This window comes from Schistocerca nitens, chromosome 6, assembly GCF_023898315.1.
Source record: "Schistocerca nitens isolate TAMUIC-IGC-003100 chromosome 6, iqSchNite1.1, whole genome shotgun sequence".
NCBI lineage: Eukaryota > Metazoa > Arthropoda > Insecta > Orthoptera > Acrididae > Schistocerca > Schistocerca nitens.
In genome coordinates, this window is record NC_064619.1 from 50,150,262 (window position 1) to 50,176,707 (window position 26,446).

Consider the following 26,446-nt stretch of genomic DNA (forward strand, 5'->3'; position numbering starts at 1 on the left):
ACAGCAGCAGCACGCGCACGCAACGAAACTCTATGTTCTAAGCACTGTGAAGCAAAGGCTGCACTCCGTGGCACAGTCCTTTCGCAGGGAGTCCGCCATTGTTGGACGACCGTGTTCGTTAGTGAGGAAGGAAATCCATAGTAATCCAACATGGTAAGAAAGAATTCATCAAAATTAGAACTATTTTCAGAAGATAACATTTTACTTAATTGGAATATATTATTCTCGATGACTATATCTATTTAATGTGTGTTGTGCTAGTGTCCGTAATGCTCCCAGTCACATTGTGTCAGACAGAATGTCATAATGCATGTTTTAGATAGTAGTAGGTTGAAGTTTAGGTCTAGTAGGCTTGTACAAATTTTATGCAGCTCTGATGGTTATGTAGACTGTCATTGATTAGACTTGCTAAAGTTATAGTAGTAGTCGTGAGAAATATGGCTGTGATTGAACCATGCTTTTTCTTGCGCACTGTTATCGATCATACTGCTGTGAAATATTAATTTCTAATTCATGTTAAATTACATACTTTAATCTGTGCGAATTCGTGGTCATTTTGTGTCTTACACTAGTTTTCATGGTGTTGTGCAATACATCTTACTCTTCATCAAATTTCAGGTGAACTTCACGGTAGATGAGATTCGTGTGATGATGGACAAAAAGCGGAATATCCGCAATATGTCCGTCATCGCACACGTGGATCACGGAAAATCAACACTGACAGACTCCCTGGTGTCAAAAGCTGGTATTATTGCAAGTGCTAAAGCTGGTGAGACACGGTTTACAGATACGAGGAAAGATGAACAAGAACGCTGCATTACCATCAAATCAACGTAAGTAACAAACTGTTGAAAAAAATGCTTAGAAGTGAACTTCCCGTATGAACATAGTAGCAGCTGTTTAAAGTTATTGACGTTCACTAGGTGTAATACAGTGTATATAGTGGCAACTATAGTACTGTTGCCTTGTACCAGTGCCTTTGTGATTAATGCACCTGGATAGTAATTTTAATAGAAGCATGTTCGATTCCAGTGCAATATCTATGTTCTTCGAGCTTGAAGATAAGGACTTGACTTTCATCACAAACCCTGATCAGCGAGAGAAAGGAGAGAAGGGGTTTCTTATTAACCTGATAGATTCTCCTGGACACGTAGATTTCTCCAGTGAAGTAACTGCAGCTCTCCGTGTTACTGATGGTGCCTTGGTTGTTGTGGATTGTGTGTCAGGTTGGTACAGAAATTTCTAATGTTTAATTCAGAAACCATTTACATCAGGAAATTTAATTGTATTTGTGATTAGCAAGAGGAGCACTACTTAAATTGTATCCAGCTGATGGAATGGTCAGAGCTCTGTTTGAGTGTGTAATGGCTCATAAGAGTGTATTGTGAATAGGGAAAGCATGCGTGTACACGGGAGGAAAAGCTGCATTACCATTGAAATGTTTCCACTGGACCTCAAACTTTATGTTCAGTAGTGGATGCTGATGTGGTAATGTTATACTAATAGGTTGAATATAACTTGGCACCCTTTGTTGGGGCTGGTAGGAAGTAAACCCTGTTCTCTTGCAGTCTGAACAGTATACATGTTTCATGCTGTTACAAAAGCAAAACACTTTTGTCTAATTGGAAATTGTGCAGGGATTACTTATGATAAGCATTATCTCTAATTCTTATTGGCAGCCTCGGAAAACTTCTAATTTAGTTTCAAGACACATGGTAGTTTACACAGCTCATAGTATCTCCACCGAAAGAACAGACTGTGGATACTAAGCATGAAAAAGCTTTTCCTGAAGTGACAAAAGATTGTCTAACTGTAAACAGTAAGATTGCATCAGGTGACTTGCTTTACCTATTTTGAAACTTACTTTAGTGCTTATCAAAACACATAGCTGTTGCTTAGGTTAAGAACTTTTGGTTGCAGTTTTTGATGCTATAATCTGCAGAATTTCGCAGTTTCCATACAATGGTTGAAAGTAACATTTTTGGTATTGTTTGAGGTGCTTTATAAATTTCCCATTAGTATTTTATGTTAAACTGATAACTTTATAGCTTTCCATGATGATTGGTACACATATTGGTACGTTCTAAAATTTCAGGGTGACAGTGCATGCGAACTGACTTACATGATTTGTAGTTACAATGTAGATATCGGTTGTACTGTACATTTTGAAGACAATGGAGTTCTCTGCATGATGAAAAATATTTCAAATTTACTCTTACGTAGTTATCAATATTGTGCCATATGTTCCTGAATGAATGTGGGCATAATGTAGTTAACTAAGTTGATGCTTTCTCTCCCTCGGGGGAGGGGGCTTGAAGACCTTGTGTGCCAACACCAACCTTGTCATTCCCTCTGGTAATGCCAGTGGTTAGTTTCTGTACCTAAACTACCTATGCTTAGGTTGACTTTCTGCATTGGTGCTTCCAGTAAATAGTACATTCATTGTGGGTGGCTTTATATTCAATGCATGCTGACAACAGTGCTATCCTCAACAGATTTTACAGTAGGGTTTCAGCATTTATCAAATCATTAATTAGTGAAAAACTTTTGCTAAATCTTTCAGGTGTGTGTGTACAGACTGAGACTGTTCTGCGTCAAGCAATTGCTGAACGAATTAAGCCTGTCCTGTTCATGAACAAGATGGACCGTGCCCTCCTTGAGCTGCAGTTAGAGGCTGAGGAATTGTACCAGACATTCCAGCGTATTGTAGAAAACGTGAATGTCATTATTGCCACTTACAGTGATGATTCTGGTCCCATGGGTGAAGTGAGAGTAAGTAAACATTGGTTCCTTGTTGTAATATGTATTAGAAGTCATGTGTGGACTATTAAGATTATTCGGTTAAGCACATTGGCAGCTGGTGGTATTACGAGAAGGTAGTGTAAAAGGATTTGGTGAAATGTAAGAAAAGGTGTGTGTGTGTGTGTGTGTGTGTGTGTGTGTGTGTGTGTGTGTGTGTGTGTGTGTGTGTGTGTGTGTGTGTGTGTGTGCGCGTGTGTGCGCGCGCATGCTGCAAGTCTTAACCAACACAGCAGTTGGCTGGGTTGCTGTTTAGGCTACTGACAGTAACATCAGTGTTTGCAGTGGCGGGGGGGGGGGGTGTTACAACCCACTTTCCCAGTGTGAATGTTTTGTGAATGTGTTGGTTCAGTAGTGAGTCACTCAAAATTTCCCAAGAAGTCGAAGCACTAGATACGGCATAAACATTGTTCAGTCACGACATATGGCTCGTGTAGTACTAATGCAAGGAATACGTGAGGACCTGTAAACTAGTCACACACTTTGCCCTACTTAAAACTTCATCATTTTCCAAAACAGGATGAAATAGTACTATAGTCTTGTCATCTCAAAAACTTTAGTATTAGACCATATTTCCAATAAATTCTTACGTATATTGTTTCTGTGTACAAATGTTAATGCTGCTGTCTAAGTAAAAGGTAACATTCAAAAGCAAATGTGATGGTGAAATTTAGATGAAGTGAGGAAGATGGGTCCTGAATGAAATAAAAAAAACTAATTGTGGGAATAAACTAGTGGCAAGACCTGTTGTGGAGATAGCACAAACATGTTAAGAGTGGGATGAGCAAAATTGAGAATTAGATCCATTTATATATTAGTTGCTGTTACATACGACTTGCACTGTAGAAGATATAGCAGTCAGTGTTGCACTGGTGCTCAACACTGCATTACAGAAGGGTTGGAGGGGAAACATTGGTACCAATTTGGCAGAGAGCATGATGAGAAATGGGGGAGGGGGGGCAGCAGAGAGCAGGCAGAAAATTGTTTTGCCAACAATGGGAATTGAATTTACTTTAAAATTGTACAAATGCTTGACAATAGTATTCATTTCTGCAAGACAGTCTCGATAGATGCCATGGTGTACATGTTTCGTGCTGCAATATTGGCACTCACCATAGCATAGCTACTGGTTTTATGCAGTCAGTGGGAGAGCAGTGGGCAGATATGTTTGGATGTGCTGCAAGAATTTGTGGGTCTGTTGGAAATGCTGTCCTTTCCATCAAAGAAATGTGGGAAAGGGGAAATATTGGCAACGAAACTAAAGTGATCTGCACATTCTTCACTTCAAAGCATAGAAAAGAACTCCACTATAATATTGGATAGTGCATCATATCATTGTGTTCAGTTACAGTCCCTACATGCATAGGCAGGATACAGTGGACTGTCTAGAGAATGGCATTGATTCATTTGATAGAGAAATGAAAAAAGCAGAAATAGTGAGACCACATGCATGTGGCACAATGTAGGAAGAGATTAGAGGTGAAAGCCGGAGTGAATATAATTAACATGAATAGGTGTGGCTAATGACACTTTGAAGAGTGTTGTCTGTCCTTTTCCATGAGGAGGTGGTATGTGATGCACCTATGCATTAAAATATGTACTGAAACATAGTAATCTTTATTTTGATGTAATTTCTAAACCTTAAATTCTTCAATTGTGAAAATTTTCTGATGTAATATTTGTAGTTGGACCATCAAAAGTGCAACAGAAAACAGATATGGGGTAGGTGCTGTCTGCCAGCCATTGTTTTTGGTGTATTGACCATAATATACTACATTGCACAGAATGGGCTGTGGCCATAGTCTCTTAATGTACATTGTAATGTGCTTCAGTTGATAAATTAAGAAGACAATTTTCAAGAAGTTTAGAAATAGCTTAATTTGTAATGTTGCCTACCTGGAATAATTACAACCCCCAAGATTTTTTGAGGGATATCTTCCAGCACATTCTGTGTCATGCTTGAGTCTTGGCATGGGTTGCCCTTGCTATTGACAAAGAAAGTAATGACTGTGCATATGGAAGGAGATTAAAACACACATGCTGAATGGCTGTCATTGGACCTCTATCCTTATGTCCTACAAAGGCAGCTGAGGAATGTGTGTTACAGTTTGCTTGAAAATAAATTTTCAGTGCATAAATAAGCATTTACAGTTAAATTAAGTGAATTCAGATATTATTAATGATGAAAGCAGATGGATTCCAACAGCACTCTCAGGGAAGTTTTGTAGAATCTAGAATTTTAGATCTTGATTTGAAAATCGAACTGGAAACTATAATCGGTGATATTCTGGAAGAGGGAAAGTCAATTTCAAATCTGGAATTGCATGACAGGTCATTTAGCCTTTTGAAATGTGTAATTACTGCATTTGTGGTACTGTTTTTACACTCTTTAAGTATCATACATATAATTGGAACTGCTTATAATTGCTGTGGATTTGTTACAGGTAGATCCCAGTAAAGGAAGTGTTGGCTTTGGGTCAGGATTGCATGGTTGGGCCTTCACTCTAAAGCAATTCTCAGAAATGTATGCTGAAAAGTTTAAGATAGATGTAGTAAAGCTAATGAACAGGTTTGTAATTTATTTACTAATATGTTGAAATCAAATTTAATATAGCAGTGATTGGAGTAAGCTTTGTTCCTCAGGTTGTGGGGTGAGAATTTCTTCAATCCAAAGACAAAGAAATGGTCAAAACAGAAGGAACTGGACAACAAGCGTTCTTTCTGCATGTATGTACTGGATCCAATTTACAAGGTAAACATAAAACTATTCTGAAATGAGTATTGCTTTAATGATGATAAATACAGACCTGTTCTGATAAATGTTGAATGATAATACTATCTGATGAATGTTAAAGATATTTCCTTATTTGTTACACCTGCATTCTCTGACACTATAATATGGTTCACAGGTATTTGATTCAATCATGAACTATAAAAAAGAGGAAGCTGCAAGTCTCATGCAGAAGCTGAATATTGAACTTAAACCTGAAGATAGGGAAAAAGACGGCAAGGCCCTCCTCAAGGTTAGTCAGATTTAATGCTGTCATTAAATATATGAGAATGATGATGAATGTTCATTTTCCTATTGTTGTTGCTGGATAGAAGAACGGCCAGCTGAAATAACGATATAAATTATGTATAATAACTGAAACTGTTGTTTGGTGTGTAACAAAAACAAATGTTTAGGTTGTGATGAGGACCTGGCTCCCAGCAGGTGAAGCTTTGCTTCAGATGATAGCAATTCATCTGCCATCTCCTGTGGTTGCACAGAAATACAGAATGGAAATGTTGTATGAAGGTCCCCATGATGATGAAGCAGCAGTTGGTGTTAAGGTTAGTGAGAAGTTATATACAGTTAATGTAACTTATTTTAGATGTTAGTGATTATAAGGCAATTTTTTAATTTGCAGAACTGTGACCCCAATGCCCCATTGATGATGTATATATCAAAAATGGTGCCAACGTCTGACAAAGGTCGTTTCTACGCCTTTGGCCGTGTCTTCTCTGGAAAGGTAAGGCAAAGTACAAATCTTTTTCTCCACTGTCAAAATTACATGGTGCTAAGAATTGGTACCATAATGCATGTCAGTGGAAGAGTAAAATGTTCTTGGTTTTGGTAGCTATGCTGTGTGGTTGCCTGAATAGGGGAACATACATTTTTGTTCGTTCCAGTTTGAACATATATGGGTAGTATACTAAAGCTTTAAAATATGTAATTATAATGATAGTCATTAAACTGAGTACAGCCTGCAGTCACTGATATTCCTTTCAAATGTTCATGTCAAAGTAGTTAATCTCTTAAGCCTGAGATTAAATAAAGACAATAAGTGTCTGAAGTAATTGGAAGTGTCAAACCACATAGTCCAGGATGGAATGATGACAGTATTATAAAGATTGGTACTCACCATGTAGAGGTGATTTTAAAGTAGCAGACAGGCACAACAGACTGGTGCTCATTTGAGCTTTTCGCCAAAGGATATTCTAAATTCACACTATGCATGTTTCCGTAATATTGTTGTAATTCAATATGTTTAATACAAAGTATGCGGAGTTATGTGTGACAGTATTCCCTCCTTTATTTCTTCTTTCCTATCATCGGTTTTAACATACTGGTGGAAAAAATGGGGGTTGGAAGTGCAGTACTGTCTACTGTAAATTATGTAGCTGACAGGTGCACATAGTTCTTTACATTCATTTTTCCCAACCCACCCCCACCCAACAACCACCACAGTATACACATTTAATATGATCAGTGCACTATTGCTTAACTTTCGATAAGCCTTATTAATAGGTAGCAGGTGAACATCTAAATATTGCTACAGTAGTTCACTGTTGAACATCTACGAGCAGCAAAAACCTAACCACAAAGTTCACAGTTGAGGAAAAGGTACATATGGAGCACAAACTAGTGTTTTAACACACAGCCTGTTGGTGTAACATTTATTTCACAGTTAAGTTGATGCATTGTCAGTCTAACCAACACAGTTTCCTCGTCTGAAACTGTGCTGTGGGCAGACTGTCTCGTGACCAAAAATCAGGCCCTTATATATCCTCATAATAATAGGTATTGAGACTAAACATTGTTTGAAGCTAAATTTACTGAAATTACAATTAAATCATCCATTAACAGAATATATTGAAAAATTGGGTATGCAAACAAAACTTTGGAAAAATGTTAATTACTTTGGACTTAAGGGCTGGCTTTGCTAACATGTTTTCAAATACAGCCAAATAAAAACTTTGAGATCACTAGTATTTTGTCTTCCAAATGTTTGTAATTAGTACAGAATTGTTTATAAGTCAACAATAGAATTAAAGTTATGAAACAGTTACTGATTTCATCCTATAACAAAAATTAATAACTAGGAATAGTTGAAATAAATTAGGAAATAAATTACATGAAACTTAGCACAAAATTAATCTGGTGTTCTATTCTTTAAAACTGAGAGCCAACCTTCCTCTTCTTTGAAAATGCTGATTATCCTCATTTATGTTAATGGTAATTAGTTAAAAGTAAAGAAATGTATTCTAAGGAGGCTGATGGCAAAACGAGAGGGGGAAGTAAAAAGTCCCATCTTGCTTTGTCACAATGTTCTCTTTTCTTTGTGTGCTCCTTTCAGATTATGATATTCACTTTTCCTAGGCATTGGTAGGATTGAAACAAGTACTATGAATACTTTTTGCTTTGCAATGTTTTGTTGGTTGGAAGTATTTGTTCAGTGATTTCCAAGGTTTGGGGGTATGTGGAATGCTAATCAGTGTTTATTGCACAAAATGCATAATTTGTTGAAATTGTTGGGCAAAATGTGAAGTTTCACAGGTATCCCCAGTAATACTTTGTGGTTAAAGGACAGTGAGAAGTAAGATCACAAACACCATTTGTTTGGAATGGAATTCCACTATTGGCTTCAGTATGCATTCTTACAGAAAAAATGTTGAGAATCTGAAAGTGCCAAAGATTTGGGTTTCTAAGATTTAAACATGCAGGTGTCCAGTTGTCTTTGAAGGAGCCATTCTAGTTTAGTCTACAGTAGCAAGACATCATTGCAGCAAGGCAAACTTCATTTCTTGTCCTATCACCACAAAACATTGATCATTTGTGTATCACTGATGCCTCTTATATTTAGGTCCTTGGGAAAACTTACTGTGCTAAGTAATGTTAACATAATGAATTACCATTTGTTAATAAAACTCTTTTCCCCCATGAACCATGGACCTTGCCGTTGGTGGGGAGGCTTGCTGTGTCTCAGCGATACAGATGGCCGTACCGTAGGTGCAACCACAACGGAGGGGTATCTGTTGAGAGGCCAGACAAACATGTGGTTCCTGAAGAGGGGCAGCAGCCTTTTCAGTAGTTGCAGGGGCAACAGTCTGGATGATTGACTGATCTGGCCTTGTAACATTAACCAAAATGGCCTTGCTGTGCTGGTACTGCGAACGGCTGAAAGCAAGGGGAAACTACAGCCGTAATTTTTCCTGAGGACATGCAGCTTTACTGTATGATTAAATGATGATGGCGTCCTCTTGGGTAAAATATTCCGGAGGTAAAATAGTCCCCCATTCGGATCTCCGGGCGGGGACTACTCAAGAGGACATCAGTTATCAGGAGAAAGAAAACTGGCATTCTACGGATCGGAGCATGGAATGTCAGATCCCTTAATCGGGCAGGTAGGTCAGAAAATTTAAAAAGGGAAATGGATAGGTTAAAGTTATAGTGGGAATTAGTGAAGTTCGGTGGCAGGAGGAACAAGACTTTTGGTCAGGTGAGTACAGGGTTATAAATACAAAATCAAATAGGGGTAATGCAGGAGTAGGTTTAATAATGAATAAAAAAAATAGGAGTGCGGGTTAGCTACTACAAACAGCATAGTGAACGCATTATTGTGGCCAAGATAGACACAAAGCCCATGCCTACTACAGTAGTACAAGTTTATATGCCAACTAGCTCTGCAGATGATGAAGAAATTGATGAAATGTATGACGAGATAAAAGAAATTATTCAGGTAGTGAAGGGAGATGAAAATTTAATAGTCATGGGTGACTGGAATTCGTCAGTAGGAAAAGGGAGAGAAGGAAACATAGTAGGTGAATATGGATTGGGGGGAAGAAATGAAAGAGGAAGCTGCCTTGTAGAATTTTGCACAGAGCACAACTTAATCATAGCTAACACTTGGTTCAAGAATCATAAAAGAAGGTTGTATACCTGGAAGAATCCTGGAGATACTAATAGGTATCAGATAGATTATATAATGGTAAGACAGAGATTTAGGAATCAGGTTTTAAATTGTAAGACATTTCCAGGGGCAGATGTGGATTCTGACCACAATCTATTGGTTATGAACTGCAGATTGAAACTGAAGAAACTGCAAAAAGGTGGGAATTTAAGGAGATGGGACCTGGATAAACTGAAAGAACAAGAGGTAGTAGAGAGTTTCAGGGAGAGCATAAGGGAACAATTGACAGGAATGGGGGAAAGAAATACAGTAGAAGAAGAATGGGTAGCTCTGAGGGATGAAATAGTGAAGGCAGCTGAGGATCAAGTAGGTAAAAAGGCGAGGGCTAATAGAAATCCTTGGGTAACAGAAGAAATATTGAATTTAATTGATGAAAGGAGAAAATATAAAAATGCAGTAAATGAAGCAGGCAAAAGGGAATACAAACGTCTCAAGAATGAGATAGACAGAAAGTGCAAAATGGCTAAGCAGGGATGGCTAGAGGATAAATGTAAGGGTGTAGAGGCTTGTCTCACTAGGGGTAAGATAGATACTGCCTACAGGAAAATTAAAGAGACCTTTGGAGAGAAGAGAACCACTTGTATGAATATCAAGAGCTCAGATGGCAACCCAGTTCTAAGCAAAGAAGGGAAGGCAGAAAGGTGGAAGGAGTATATAGAGGGTTTATACAAGGGCGATGTACTTGAGGACAGTATTATGGAAATGGAAGAGGATGTAGATGAAGATGAAATGGGAGATAAGATACTGCGTGAAGAGTTTGACAGAGCACTGAAAGACCTGAGTCGAAACAAGGCCCCGGGACTAGACAACATTCCATTAGAATTACTGATGGCCTTGGGAGAGCCAGTCATGACAAAACTCTACCATCTGGTGAGCAAGATGTATGAGACAGGCGAAATACCCACAGACTTCAAGAAGAATATAATAATTCCAATACCAAAGAAAGCAGGCGTTGACAGATGTGAAAATTACCGAACTATCAGTTTAATAAGTCACAGCTGCAAAATACTAACGCGAATTCTTTACAGACGAATGGAAAAACTGGTAGAAGCTGACCTCGGGGAAGATCAGTTTGGATTCCGTAGAAATGTTGGAACACGTGAGGCAATACTAACCTTACGACTTATCTTAGAAGAAAGATTAAGAAAAACCTACGTTTCTAGCATTTGTAGACTTAGAGAAAGCTTTTGACAGTGTTGACTGGAATACTTTCAAATTCTGAAGGTGGCAGGGGTAAAATACAGGGAGCGAAAGGCTATTTACAATTTGTACAGAAACTACATGGCAGTTATAACAGTCGAGGGGCATGAAAGGGAAGCAGTGGTTGGGAAAGGAGTGAGACAGGGTTGTAGCCTCTCCCCGATGTTATTCAATCTGTATATTGAGCAAGCAGTAAAGGAAACAAAAGAAAAATTCGGAGTAGGTATTAAAATTCATGGAGAAGAAGTAAAAACTTTGAGGTTCGCTGATGACATTGTAATTCTGTCAGAGACAGCAAAGGACTTGGAAGAGCAGTTGAACGGAATGGACAGTGTCTTGAAAGGAGGATATAAGATGAACATCAACAAAAGCAAAACAAGAATAATGGAATGTAGTCAAATTAAATCGGGTGATTCTGAGGGGATTAGATTAGAAAATGACACTTAAAGTAGTAAAGGAGTTTTGCTATTTAGGGAGTAAAATAACTGATGATGGTCGAAGTAGAGGATATAAAATGTAGACTGGCAATGGCAAGGAAATCGTTTCTGAAGAAGAGAAATTTATCATCGAGTATAGATTTAAGTGTCAGGAAGTCGTTTCTGAAAGTATTTGTATGGAGTGTAGCCATGTATGGAAGTGAAACATGGACGATAACCAGTTTGGACAAGAAGAGAATAGAAGCTTTCGAAATATGGTGCTACAGAAGAATGCTGAAGATAAGGTGGGTAGATCACGTAACTAATGAGGAGGTATTGAATAGGATTGGAGAGAAGAGAAGTTTGTGGCACAACTTGACTAGAAGAAGGGATCGGTTGGTACGACATGTTTTGAGGCATCAAGGGATCACAAATTTAGCATTGGAGGGCAGCGTGGAGGGTAAAAATCGTATAGGGAGACCAAGAGATCAATACACTAAGCAGATTCAGAAGGATGTAGGTTGCAGTAGGTACTGGGAGATGAAGAAGCTTGCACAGGATAGAGTAGCATGGAGAGCTGCATCAAACCAGTCTCAGGACTGAAGACCACAACAACAACAACAATGAAACTCTTGAACAGTAGTAAGGTGGTACAGTTACTAACACTTCATTTTCTTAGAATGAAAACATGGTCCTGGTACAGCTGTTATTCTTCTCACTGTCTGTGTGATTTCTAAGCTTGTATCATAAGCTTTCAGCTTCATTTTATGTTGATATATTGTTGGTACAGATAGATGTATTCTTGTCTACATGTAGCAACAATGTATTAAAATGCTAAATGAAGTTTAGAGCGTAAAGATAAAAGGTTGAAATTGGGTGATTGCACAGAAAATAAAGAATACAACCTACTTAGACCATGTCCTTACTCTCAAAACATGTTGAGACAACCTCACCCCAAAAATTAAGAGACTTTATTTGAATTCCAATGTTGTGGATGTTACACACACAATAATGCACGAGATGAGATTTGAGGTCCAAATTCAGACCAGGCATAAGACTATCAGTTCTAGTGTACATAGTGGTTTTTTCCTTCTTCTAGTAAAGTACTCTTACTTAGATGCAAATTATTTAGGGACTAGAGGATGTGGTCGAAATAGTTCAGGCCACTGCAAAGTTTCTTCCTTCTTTCTATTTGAATTAGGAATTTCCTTCTCTTCCTCTTGAATAAGTTACATTATAGAGAATTGCAGTCTCCTCTAAACCTTGTAATTTAAAAATAGTTAAAACACATCACTTAACTTCATGATAATTATAGCATTTGCAGAATAAAAATATTAGCTTTGCATTTGATGACACATTGAGATGCCCTGCAGGACATGGTTTCTTTTGCCAGTTGGTACTTTCGAACTGCCAAGGATTTTGAATCTTGCTGACCTAGGTCTGACATAAATGGGGTGATGATTTTCTGTCTTGGTCTGCATAACTCTTAGGAAAGCAGCCCCAGCCTCTGCAATATGGTCTTTGCATTAGAATGCACCTTCTGTTAAATTTTCGGTTCTTGAATCCCAAACCTTTTAGAATTGTTATTTAAATGGTAGCCCCCCCCCCCCCCCCCTGTGAAAGCAATCTTCTACAGCTGTTTTCTGCAAACAGCTGTGAAGTGCATGGCAGAGGGTACACCCTATTGTATCAATTACTAGGCTTGTCCCACACAATTCATAGTGTTGGAAGAATGATTCTTTGAATGCCTCTGTGAATGTTTTGATTATCCTAATCTTGCCTTATTGATCCCTGTGTGAGAGATGTATGTGATTTTAGAATATTCATAAAAGCATAATTTGAAGCTGGCTCTCCCAATGTTAGTAGACTTTCTTGGGATAGTTTACGTTGTATCTTTAAAGATACTACCAGTTCAGTTTTGTAACACTTTCCTATGTGTCAAACAAATGTAATCATTTGTGCACCCTTTTCTGTATATGTGGTTATTCCCTGTTAGTCCTATTTGGTATAGGTCCCACACATTTGAGCAATAATATATATATTCTGGCTGAATATTTATGCAGTTTCATTAAGACAGTACTCTGTTATAGATAGCCGCACATCTGCAAAAAGTCTTGGGTAACCATTAATACTGTTCACAATGTCATACAACATGAACAGTGATGATCCCAACACACTTCCTGAGACACACCTGAAGTTACTTCTACTTTTGATTACTACTGTCCATCCAAAGTAATATGCTGTGGTGTCCTCTGTACCAGAAATTCCTCAATCCAGCCATAAGTTTTACTTGATATCCCATACAATAGAGCTTTCGACAATAACCATAGGTGTGGTAATGTCATATGGTTCTTGGAAATAGATAAATACTGGATCTACAGACTGCTTTGATCCATAGCTTTCGGTATATGAGAGAACTGTGGGTTGGGTCACATGTGATCGATGTTTTCGGACTCAATGCAGATTGGCATTGAGGTCATTCTGTTAAAGGTCCCTTATTATGTTTTTCAGATTGTTGCAATATTCTAGAAAAAGTTGATGTCAAGGATATTGGACTGTAATTTTTTGGATGACTTCTATTTCCCTTCTTGTATTTGTTCTTCCAACTACTGGGCATGGATTTTGTTGGAGGGATGTAATCTAGATCATAGTAAGAAGAGGGGCTAACTCGGCCACTAATGCAGTATAGAATTTGATAGGGATTCCATCAGGCTGTGGAGCTTTTGTCGATTTTAATGATTTTTAGCTGTTTCTTGGCACCAGTGACACAATACTTTTCATTCATCTTTCAGTGCTATCAGGAATAAATTTGAGCAATTCTCCTGGTTTTTCCTTTGTAAAAGAACATCTGAAAAGTGTTAAGGACTTCAGCTTTTGCTTTGCTGCCCTGTTTGTTAGTGTCATTTGCTGGGGGCTGGACACTTAACTTTGGTGCCACTAACAGTCTTGTGTAAGACATCTGCCTTCCGCCTTGTAGGATGATTACCAGTTACAAAACTCCACTGCAGTACAATGAGCATCTTCCTGGAAAGTGTCCAAATATGTTGTGGCCAGTTTCCCATTGATCATTCTTTGGCAGAATCTGTACTGTGTGAAACATCTAATGCCTCTGCAGTGCTGGCAGAATTTCATATAGGCTGACATTGCAGAAGTGAAGAAATTTTTATATTTGACAGGATTCCCTTACAATCTTTACCTTTAAATTACCATTATAGCTCACGAAAACTAAAAGTATATCCAGATTATAATCACTGCTCCATTCACAAATGTAAACTTGCTTGCAGTGCATACTCAGGCAAATACAGTGTAGTGAATGACAATGAAGTTGCAAAGTTGTACCGGCAGCAGCATGAATGAATTTCAGTACCGCCACATAAACCTGTCGACAGGTGGTAGTTTCGTAATCATTGCTTCTTTGTGTGACCTGAATGACACGAAGTAGAACAATGCTATGGCAACAGGATGAGCTTATTCTTGGACTCGGCCATAGCAGAGCAAAGGCTTTTCATTGGTACTTACTAATTGTGAGGAAGATAAGTGTGAGATCTGATGCAACCCTTGCAGCTCAGCTGCCATTTTTGCTGCTATCTAGTGTAATGAAGTGTTTCCTACAGATGGCATTTTTTTGGGTATATAGGCACATATAGTACCTGGGTCATTCCATGTCAAAACACAGCTATTTTACCTCACCATTTTAGATTTTGCTAAAATTTAGTGTACTTTTAGTGGGTGTTGAGACTAAGAAAAATTCCAAATTTAAATTTTTATCTCGAGCCATTCCTGAAATATGGCTATGTAATATTCAAAAACTGGCAAAAAGTGTGTGAACGGGCTTTTTAAATTGCCCTAGGAGCTGCTCTAATTGAGCTAGAGAGCTGGGAAAGGTGTCATTTTGCGTGCTCTTTCCAGGGATACACAAAAACATAGCTTCTAATTAATAACCTTTTTCAAAATACTAATTAATATTTTGATATAATTTTTTACAGAAAGTACATAATTGAAAATTTTCAAAATATATCCATAACTAATTCATACTGTTGTAAATCACATGGCAAAATATAAATGTAGGATGATGGGTTCATTGTTTTAAAAAGTTTTGGAGTTTATTTTAAAGAACATGTGTAGTTTGACCAATATGACCTTTAATAAATAGGAATTTCATTAAAATATACTGAAAGGTAAGTAAAAAAGTATTAAATGTCAAAACATCACCTTATTAAAACAAAACTAATCGGCATATTTTATAATTGATTGCTTATTTTAATTTCATACAACTGAAATAAAGTATGAAAAAGTAAAAGTATTTACATAATAGTTCTGGTCCATTATGTTTGGAATGAAACCATTAAAAAAATTAAATACATAATGCTTGTCTTTGAGTAACAGGCCTGGAGTAACATAGCCTAAATTTAACACAATAGGTACTAACAGTAATTTTGAAACTACTTCCTATAAAATATAAATTAACACTAACCTGAGACAGAAATTAAGTTTTGAGATGAAAGCAATTTTCCCAATAAATTGTCTTGGAACTTCACTGATTACATTATAATAAAGCCGTCTGGGTTTTGTTTACATCACTTTAAATAAGACCATGTTCTCCCTGTCGGAATAAAAGGATTTTTTTTGAGAACATCCACAACACACATACACAGGACATGTGCATGTGCAGGATAGGAGAATGACTTAGCTCTGGTCCACATGGATGAAGTTATTTTAACTTCAGAAAGTTTTTTTTTCTAAAATGTACCAAAGCCACCAGTTTCTGCCATATATGGTGATGACATAGCCTGAAACATAGTTTGTCTGGTGATGTAGCTACTTCCCTCTCCCAACTCTGCATATCACCTGAAACGTATTTGACTATTAATTTTGATGTAGTGTTGGGAATCAGTGTGGAATTGCTGTGTTCCTTTGATTGTCAATACCTCTTAAAGCTGGATTTTTAATATTATTGCTGAAGCAGCATAGTCTTCTTCAGTGAAATACGCAAAATAAACATTTGTGATTATATCTATTGCTCACTCAAACAGGTCTTGTGGGGTTTGGATCTGATTTTGGTATGGCCTTTGCAAACTTGCACAAGCTGCCAGTCTCTTAACTGAACCCTCTAGTCCATCACAAGGCCCTTTCACATGTGCTGTGGCTGAAAAGTGCCACTCAGCTGTTGTGTTGAAGTCTTCCTCATGAAGGCAAAGGTTCAGGAAGTTTCTTATTTTTGTACTGACCAGCAGAACTGTCAGAATAATATCTTTTTTGGGAGCTTTTGAAATTTGTTAGATACGAAATAAGCTTAGTTAAAATATAATTTTCTGAAAAATCACAAATGACAACAAATTCAGATTCCTTAAGGTTTTCTCTTGTGGAGTTAGGGAATGTTCGTTGTTACTTGGCAATGAAGTCCTGCCAGATCAAAGTAGAAATCTTACTAAAAAATAAATCTCTGAATTCTTCAGAAGTTTTCTGAACAGTTTCCAGATCAGTGGTCAACTGACATCCTCTGTTGGAACTGAACTCGTTCAATCAAGTTTTCATCAAAATAGTCTTGTAAAATTTTACGTATGACAGTTTCTCCTGGGCAATATTAAGTTTCCCATGTTGCACTCAACTGATGATGGATTGCAAAGAATTTCTGTGCATGTGCGTGTGTGTGAGGGTGTGCGTGTGCTGCTCCAGCGAGCAAGTAGTGTTTTGGTCTCAACTCAGCAAATTTAGAGAAATCTATTTTTATGTTAGGAAACATGTCTTTAAAATGTTTGTGAGCTTCTTTAAGGTTACACAAAGTAAGTCTTTTTGATATTTTTGTTTTACTTGCACTTGTTTCTGTAACTGTCACACAATCTTTAATACCTGGCATTGCCCGGCTAACTTAATAATTTTCATAAAATGAATGTACAGTTTTGACAGTTCGTTGGCAAACACTTCCCTGGTTTTGGGTTTGGACCTTCCATGAATCATTTCTCTTTCAAAATTTTTTGTACTGACAATGTAATTAGGAGCATTAAATTCCCTAATTTTCCTGACACTCCATTTTTCAGGTAAACTTGTAAGAATCATTAGTTTTTTGCTCTACTTATAGAATTGTTTGTTTTGAGATTTTGAAGAACTGTCATCAGTATCAGTGTCTGACGAAGTAGTTTCAGCAGCAACAAAAGTTTACGTGTCACTGATGAGATTTTTCACTTTTGATTTGGTGTAACACCTAGATGTTACTTTTTTCTTATCAATTGGACTTTCCTAGTTCTGGAAGTGATGTGTTAAGTGTTTGAACCACTGAAGTGTTTCAGTGAAGTCAGGGTCTTTCTCTGGGATGATTATATCTGATCCACAAGAGTCTTAAACACATCACTGATGGACTCTGGTGTATTTTTTCAATCTTTCCTGTATTTATCACAAATCCTGCCACCACTAGGTATCTGGAAATAATTCGGGCATCTGTGCTGTGACCTATTTTCTGTCTAATAAAATGATTTTGTCTTCAGTGGATTACAACACTGCACTTTTTACTTGGTTCCATGTTGATACAAAAACTACCTACAAACTTTCCTTCAATTTATGGATTCACTTGTAAATGAACTATTAAATATACTAGATAAAAACTGGTCTACACAGAGGTAACAATTGATTTGTACTAAAACCACAGTGCACAATAATGCTGTAGGCACACTAAGCCTTAGAAGGTAAGTCTTATATCCTCTCAACCATGGCCCCAGTCTCTGATTGTACAGACATCAAGCACTGTGCTTCTTTCAACTTGTTCACAGCCTGCTGCATACATAGACAGGAACACAAGCATGCTCAGCCTTCATACAGTGGCTAGTCTGTGCTAATGAAACGTGCATTTTTGGACCAGAAGTATTACATCAGTAGTCTACTTTAAAGTTTTTCACACATTATTTAAATCTTAGCTACAGGTCCCACACTCAACATTTCATTTTGCCAGTTAATAGACTATTAGTTTAAACTGTAAGAAACTAAAAATATAAGCAATCAATTATAGAAAATGTTTAGTTTTGTTTCAAGGTGGTGATACTTTGATATTTTTAGTACTTTTTACTTACCATTCAGTATATTTTAATGAAATAAATGTTTGATAAGATCAGATGCGTCAAACTACAGCTGTTAGTGAAAAACAAGAGCCCAGAATACTTCTTTTTAAAAATGAAACCATTATCATCCCACATTTATATTTTGCCATGTGATTTAAAACAGTATGGAGTAGTTGTGGACGTATTTTGAAAATTTTCGATTATGTACTTATGTAAATTTAAATCAAAATATTAATTAGTATTTTGAAAAGTTTTTAATTAGAAGCTATGTTTTGTTGTTTATCACTGGAAAGAGCATGAAAATGCTGCAAAATGACACCTTTCCCACCTCTTTAGCTCAATTAGGGTGGCTCCTAGGGCAATTAAAGTCAGTTCACATTTTTGACCAGTTTTTGAAAAGTTTACATGACCATATTTCAGGAATGGTTTGAGGTAAGTTGAAATTGGTATTTATTTAGTTTCAGCACCCACTATGTGTACCAACGTTCAGCAGTCTCAGGGCGAGGTCAAATTTTTAAAGTGTGTTGGTTTGACATGTAATGACCCACCCATGGTATTTCCATATTAATTTTTCATTTATAGTAGGCATAGTGTTATTGGTGTAATTATAAAATTGATTCAAAAAGATGTAAATATTGTAACTGCTCAGTGATTTGTGAATTGGATAAGTTTGAAGTTGCAAATAATTGGTTATGCTTTGCACAGCCAAAAACTTTCCTGCAAGAATCTTACTAATAGTGTTACCTACATTAAAATGTGGGGAAAAATGTTACATACAAAAAATGTTAAGTTACCCAACTTCCTTGAGTCTGAATTTGTAATTTTTCCTGTTCATGTGTGAAATCTTACAAACTTTGGGTGGTGTTGGTAGTAGAAAGTAAAATGTCTGCTGCTGCTTACTAGAAATCGTTCTGGTGCTCATGTCACCTCCCTGTGATCCTCCAAAAATGCTAAATGCTTATGTTTGTACAAACATCACTCTTAGTAAGAGGAATTCAGACACTTTGAGAGTAGCAAAACTTTGTGTGATTAAATTACTAAACATAGGTTACTACTTTCTTAATTGTTTGTGCTTCCAGGTTGCAACTGGCATGAAGGCACGCATAATGGGACCCAACTATATTCCAGGAAAGAAGGAAGACTTGTATGAGAAAGCAATTCAGAGAACAATTCTCATGATGGGCCGTTATGTTGAAGCGATTGAAGATGTTCCAAGTGGTGGGTATTTGGTGTGATTACAGTATCAGTTTGTGAAATAGTCCCCATTGCCACGCTTTGAATTCCTAAATGAATTCAAAAGTGCCAAAATCTATTTGGGGAAAAGTAAATGTCTCCCAGGAAGCATCACAGTTTTGTGATTGTTGATGTGCCGATGAGGAAGACTACACTTATGTTTAATGTACTTACTGTGTATGAAATACCATATTGCTTTGCTGTGAGTATGTAAAGTTTAAGCCAGCAGAGGTGGTACTTATGTTTGCTGGGGTTTTAACACTAACCACTCCTGTTGCCTGAGGAGTTTGTATTACCAGTTTTTATGTATGCATGTTAATATTGAAAATGTTTTTTTATATGAAGTACTCAGGTTCCACAGAGCTATTACAGAAAATAAATATGTAGTAATATATTGCAACATTAATCTAGTTGATAACTAGGCAAGTGAAAAGTACAAACTTTTATGGGGTATGAGTGTTAAAAGTAATTGATGGTTTTGCATGTGGAGGTACCCATATTTCAGGAATGGAATATGTATTTCAAATAAGTCTATAACCTTGATGTAATTAAATTTGGTGTTTCATTCTATAGGAAATATCTGTGGTTTGGTCGGTGTTGATCAATTCTTGGTGAAGACTGGCACAATTACCACGTTTAAGGATGCACATAATATGAGAGTTATGAAATTCAGTGTATCTCCTGTTGTGCGGGTAGCTGTGGAACCGAAGAACCCTGCAGATCTACCAAAGCTTGTGGAAGGTAAGATTGATAGACAATAAACCATTGTCAGTATGATAAATTTTACCGGAGAGTTAATTTCAGTTTTATTTTCCAGGTTTGAAGCGCCTTGCAAAATCAGACCCCATGGTGCAATGTATCATTGAGGAGTCTGGTGAACACATCATTGCAGGAGCTGGTGAACTGCACTTGGAAATTTGTCTGAAGGTACACTTGTGAATTAACTAAATCAAGAAATTAAAATTTAATTATTTCAATGTTCCAGCAGTTAATATTAATGTTATTGAAAGTGAGGTGTGTGTGTGTATATATACAAAAATTTGAGCAAGAACCTACACCATTCCAGTGTAGAAATGTAATGCATTCAGCCTTGGCTTCTAATGTGAGATCACCTCAGCAACTTGATAAACTTGTGCACTATTAACTTGTCATAGGATGGCTGCAAGTGTACAGGTTCATTTTTCACAAAATGAAAAAGAAACTGCAAGAGTTGTTGAACAAATACAAATTTTTAACATGTTTCAGAACAATATCTCATTTTTCTGGCTTACAATAAAGTGCTGTGGCCAAGCAGTTCTAGGTGCTTCAGTCCGGAACTGTGCTGCTGCTATGGTCACAAGTTCAAATCCTGCCTTGGGCATGGATGTGTGTGATGTCCTTAGGTTAGTTAGGTTTAAGTAGTTCTAAGTCTTGGGGACTGATGATGTCAGATGTTAAGTCCCGTAGTGCTTAGAGCCATTTGAGCCAAACTAAGGTTGTCATCCTCACTATCTTGGATCATCTGGCCATACTAACAGGAAAACAGTAAATGCTGTGTAGAGTTTTCCTGTTACAGTGTAGCCAGATGAGCAAGATCGTGGTTGCTATTACTTTTCTACATTCCCTGTGTAATAAAGTGGGACATGGGACTTAGTTTGTGCTGCAGGTGACAGTGTGGAAGACAACTTTAGATTTACGCTTTATTGTATGCCAGAAAATGGAATTATCATTCTCAAACTGGTTATAAACAATAAAATATTTGTGCAGCCACTGTTGCAGTGTCCTCAGTTTGTGAAAAAACACACAGTGCATTGCACCTAAGCTGTTCTTCACACTCTGCTCATGGGAAATAAAGTGCCAGCAACAATTTGGGGTGGCCGAAATCTCTCGGGAAGCATCACAGTTGGATACTGCTGGTGTGCAATTGTTAAGACTGCATTCTATCAGATGGTGCAAAAAGTTACCTTTTCTGTTCCAAATGTAACCATGAATTTAGTTGATAAATTCATTTCACAGATGTTAATGTACACACCCTGTGTGAACATAGTTACTGTACTTAAAATTTCTTTAACCATGCTTAAAACAGATATAAAACATTGTTGCAGAGAATATCTGTACTCTGTGAACCACCATGAGGTGCATGGCAGTCAATACATACAATCGCACCAGTTATTAGGAATTCCATTAATGTATGGGGGCAGGGAAAGGATTCTTTGAATGCCTCGGTGCAAGCAGTAATTATTCTGATCTTATCTTCATCGTCCTTGGTGACCATTATGTAGGGGGTTGTAGTATATCCATAGAGTAATCATTTAAAGCCAGTTCTTCAAACTTGTGACTCTTGGGATAGTTGTCTGTTTTAATGTGTCTGCCATTTGTTTCCTCAATTTCTGTGACACTCTCCCCTGGATTAAACAAATCATTCACCATTTGTACTGCCCTTTTGTTGCTCTTGTCTGGTACAGGCCCCAATATATTCTAGGATGGGTCACACACACTTCTAGCATTTCTTTCATAGAAATCCTTGATGTGTGTTGTTTTCTTTCAACAAGGATTGCCAAATGTGCACAAACTGCACATATTGTGTTGACCTATGGCAAGGCTTTGTCAGATTTCAGGAAATGTGCTCATTAATACATTTAAGTGGTTTGTTGGTTGATATGTAACACTCAGTAGCAAAGTTCAAATCAGTGGAGAATCCAGGCTGGAATGCAACAATATTATGAGAAGGAAAATTGCTACTCTATAACAGATGTTGAGTTGCAGATAGGCACAACAAAAGATTCTCACCCTTAAAACATTCACTAATAAGCCAATGTGAAGCACTTAATGATTCCCCATACACTGCTGGCACTGTCAGTGATTCCTTCTCTTCCTAAGAGCTTAGTGCCAAAACTCTTGTTGTACAGAATGTGTTGGGGCTGTATACTAACTTGAAGCTTAAGAAATCAACTGGGGATCAGTAGTGCTGATGAATATGGCTAACATCTAATGTGTGGCGTACACATGTGCGCTTTAATTTTTGTTGCTACTCTAATCATTGACATCATTTTTAATGTTAAAATGTGTTATTGTGCTGGCTGTTGTAAATCTGTTGCATGTGATATTAACTGATCACAATTTAAAAAAAAAATTCTTTCATGTATTAGACTACAAAGTTTCAGTTGCTTTTAATGCTTTAATTGGACTGATACTTTAGAGCTTTCTTGTAGCATGCTGACTGAGAACTAACACAAATTATGCAAGATATCATACCCCGAAGCCACGCTTCATTTTCTGCTTTGGAATCTGAAGTGCCAGTAGTATTTTGGGGAAAAGTAATGTCTTTTAGGAAGCATCACAGTTAGATACTGCTGGTGTGCCAATACAAAGACTACATAAAACTAGCTCTGTGAGTAAATTCATTTCTGTGCAGTTATGTTACCATATGAAGACACTTCAATTTACATTCCTTGGCATAATTACATATTTTTACTAAACTGACTTCAATTGAGAATACTGATCTTCAGAACAGTATACAGAATTATCTAATAAGACATTATTCTCACTGAATGGCCCTCAACAGGGCTCAGGCAAATATGCTGTTTGATTTGAGGATGTATTTTTTTTATTTAAGAAAGTGGCTACTTTAAATATGCTCATGAATTAGTTTTTACTGCCGATTTCTTCATGTGAATTAGCTACACGAAAGTGCACTGAATTACATTCACTATAAGAAATTACTTTTAAAAATTGATGATTTATGGGATTTAAACAAATTGTTGCATGGCATGGTGAATTTTGGTGTTTCTAGGATCTTGAGGAGGACCATGCTTGTATTCCCATTAAGAAGTCTGATCCTGTAGTGTCTTATAGGGAGACTGTTTCTGAAGAGTCAGATCAGATGTGCCTTTCAAAGTCACCCAATAAGCACAACAGGCTTTTTATGAAGGCTGTCCCAATGCCAGATGGCCTTGCAGAAGACATTGACAGCGTAAGTTGATATACACATCTTCATTTTCCGTGTAAATAAAATGTACTCTTCATATTTAACTTTATTTTTATTTTCAGGGAGAAGTAAACCCACGTGACGAGTTCAAGGCTCGCGCTCGTTATTTAAGTGAAAAGTATGAGTATGATGTTACTGAAGCCCGTAAGATCTGGTCATTTGGACCTGATGGAACTGGTCCAAATCTGTTGTTAGATTGTACTAAAGGTGTCCAATACCTGAATGAGATAAAGGATTCTGTTGTTGCTGGGTTCCAGTGGGCTACGAAGGAGGTACTATATTTTGGCTTTCTTAAAGTATTGAAAAGCACAGTGTGTTATTTATGCTGTTGGTTTTTACTTGGTAGGAGCTATTTTCCTGATAATAGTTTCAAAATTTTCCCAGGGTGTGCTTGCAGAAGAAAACATGAGGGGGGTGAGGTTTAACATCTATGATGTCACCCTTCACACAGATGCTATACACAGAGGTGGCAGCCAAATTATTCCAACAACAAGACGATGTCTGTACGCTTGTGTCCTTACCGCTCAACCTAGATTGATGGAACCAGTGTACCTTTGTGAAATTCAGGTCTGTATTTTAAGTTACTTGTAATAATTTTTGCTGTAATGCTGATGTGTAGTTCGTCAGGTGGTAGCAATTTTGAGTGTTGTTCATAACTGTTACAATGTTACTTAAATTTCAGTGCCCAGAGGTTGCAGTCGGTGGAATCTATGGTGTGCTGAATAGGCGACGTGGCCATGTATTTGAAGAAATGCAGGTAGCTGGTACACCCATGTTCGTTGTGAAGGCGTATCTTCCTGTAAATGAGTCTTTTGGTAAGTGCCTAGACTACAGTGAGTGTTGTGTTGACCTTACTGACAGCATAGTGAAATAATGTTTTGTTTTGTCTGTTCTGAAATGTTTTGTTTTGTCTGTTCAGGATTCACTGCTGATTTGAGAAGTAATACTGGTGGCCAGGCATTCCCACAGTGTGTATTTGACCACTGGCAGATCCTTCCAGGTGACCCACTGGAAAGTGGTACCAAGCCATATGGTGTTGTGCAGGTACAGTGCAAATTTAATGTCTTCTGTGCTACTATAGTAACTGCACAAAATTTAAGGAAATGAGCAAGCTTTTGGAGCCAATGGCTGCTCATGTCAGGAGGGTTAAGGGAAAGGACTGGTGAGAATTACAGAACTCTCCCAGAACCACATTGCAGGGAAGACCTATTAGATGGGATGAGGACTCTCCTTCTCATCCCATCTGGTAATTATCCTAGTGTGGATTTGTCAGCTCTTTCCCTTAACAACCAGATGTTTAATCTATTCAGTTGTATTGAGCTGTCTTCAGTAATTTTGAAAGTTGCAGCTACCCAAGAGCTCACATTGAACCAGTTTTATGGTGTATATCAATTACTAGTGTTGACTTCAAAAGTGTGGAAATGAAAGAAGAAAATAATTTTTTAAGGATGAACATGCAATGTTAAATAAGCCTTAGCCAAAAATTGACAGATGCTGGAGTGCCAGGCGGCAAAGTGTTAAGAAACAGATGGTTTTGGTGCAAGTCTGGCAAGACTTGAGCAGTTTATTAGTGTAGTTGCCAGGCAGTAGTTTGTGCAGTGGAAAGAGTACAAAATGGTAATTGGAAGGTTGTGGATTGGAGCTTCTATTAACTTGCAAGAAAATTGAAATGATGCTCAGTGTTGTATTTTGCCATTTACTTTCGTGTGTTTCTTGAGAATATTAAATATATTGAGAATCATGTGGTTTATTTGCAGTGTAACTAATGTAAAAATTGAAAATGTTCTGTGTAATGACTCTATAACCATTGGATTAGTGTTAAATGCTTTTGCTGTTGTGCCAACTGCTGCCTGGTAACTGCACAAACATAAAGGACTTAGTGGCCTGTGTCGACACTACTATTTTTCTAAAGGCTTGGTGGCCATCTAGAGCTACCACTTCTGTCATTCATATCTGGTAGAGCTTACATACACCATAAATATGGATGAAATAGCATACATGGAGGTAGATTCAGTCACTGTTAGATCCAAAATTGAAGTTCTTACTTTGTCTGCTGCCAGATAGTATTTGAATGCCCCTCAGTCGTTTGAAATGAAAAATGGCCAGCTTGGGGGTCTGTCTGAAGGTAGTACTAATTGACACATTGAGTGCCAGATTGTGTACACTGTTTAGGTTTTGACATGTTTTGACCTTTAAGAATTTCCTTACAATGTATCTGTGGAATGGAAGTATCACCTGTGAATGAACACATCATTGTTGCAGATTGGCAATGATACATCTGCTCCATGTTGCATTCTCTTCACTGGGGAACTCAGTTCAAAAGTGTGGTGTGAAGTATATAATCTTGTGTGTGTGTGTGTGTGTGTGTGTGTGTGTGTGTGTGTGTGTGTGACATGCAAATGCAATTTATTCTGAAATAGTAATGTAGCTGGTATGCCAACCCCATAACAAATTTAAATATAATGTGGAATATTGATAGTGGCTCACCATTAATTGCTGTGTTAAAGCTTACCAAGTGTTACTCTTATGAACCATTCTTTGAAGCATGAAAATAGAATGGAATTAATTATAAAACTGTTAATTTTTTTAATTCATGATTTACATTGCTTATTGAAAAATTTGTTGCAGGACACACGTAAGAGGAAAGGGCTGAAGGAGGGTCTCCCTGACCTTACGCAATACTTGGATAAATTGTAAAGTTTGAGCAGCTTAGGTGTATTATAAAAACATAATTTAATCAATCAACATTGCTGTTAATTTCATCCTCATGAACAGCAAGTAAAGAGGGCTTTCCATTCAGTGATAGTTTATGAAGTTTACAGATTGCTTGAAGATTCTATGCAACTGTATGAAGCTAAAAGCTGATATCATGTTCCCAAATAAAATCAGTGGAAATGTGAATTATTTTTCTTTCTGTACACACACCATTCCTGTCAGTTATACATTTGAGTGGGCACTTCAGGAAAAGAGGTAATTTGTTATTTGTAAGAACTGTTTCTTTTTGTGATCATTTATGTTGTGATAATAAAAACATTTTATTTACAAGCA

General features: G+C 37.3%; 1 protein-coding gene across 1 annotated transcript; it reads left to right on the forward strand.

Moving 5' to 3' along the window:
* On the forward strand, positions 1-26,446 carry LOC126263200 (translation elongation factor 2). The gene is made up of 18 exons (XM_049960262.1): positions 1-153; positions 619-833; positions 1,033-1,226; positions 2,564-2,772; positions 5,244-5,368; positions 5,443-5,551; positions 5,709-5,822; positions 5,986-6,132; positions 6,210-6,311; positions 19,278-19,416; positions 20,005-20,172; positions 20,249-20,358; positions 23,204-23,383; positions 23,461-23,670; positions 23,783-23,965; positions 24,081-24,213; positions 24,318-24,442; positions 26,027-26,446. Exons 1-18 carry the CDS (start codon positions 151-153, stop codon positions 26,093-26,095), a joined length of 2,535 nt encoding a protein of 844 aa, XP_049816219.1. The 5' UTR covers positions 1-150; the 3' UTR covers positions 26,096-26,446.

Coding starts and splice junctions, on each gene's coding strand:
- LOC126263200 (XM_049960262.1), top strand. Junction 20,173..20,248: donor TCTACCAAAGCTTGTGGAAG/GTAAGATTGATA, acceptor TTTATTTTCCAG/GTTTGAAGCGCCTTGCAAAA. Junction 24,214..24,317: donor TCCTGTAAATGAGTCTTTTG/GTAAGTGCCTAG, acceptor TTGTCTGTTCAG/GATTCACTGCTGATTTGAGA.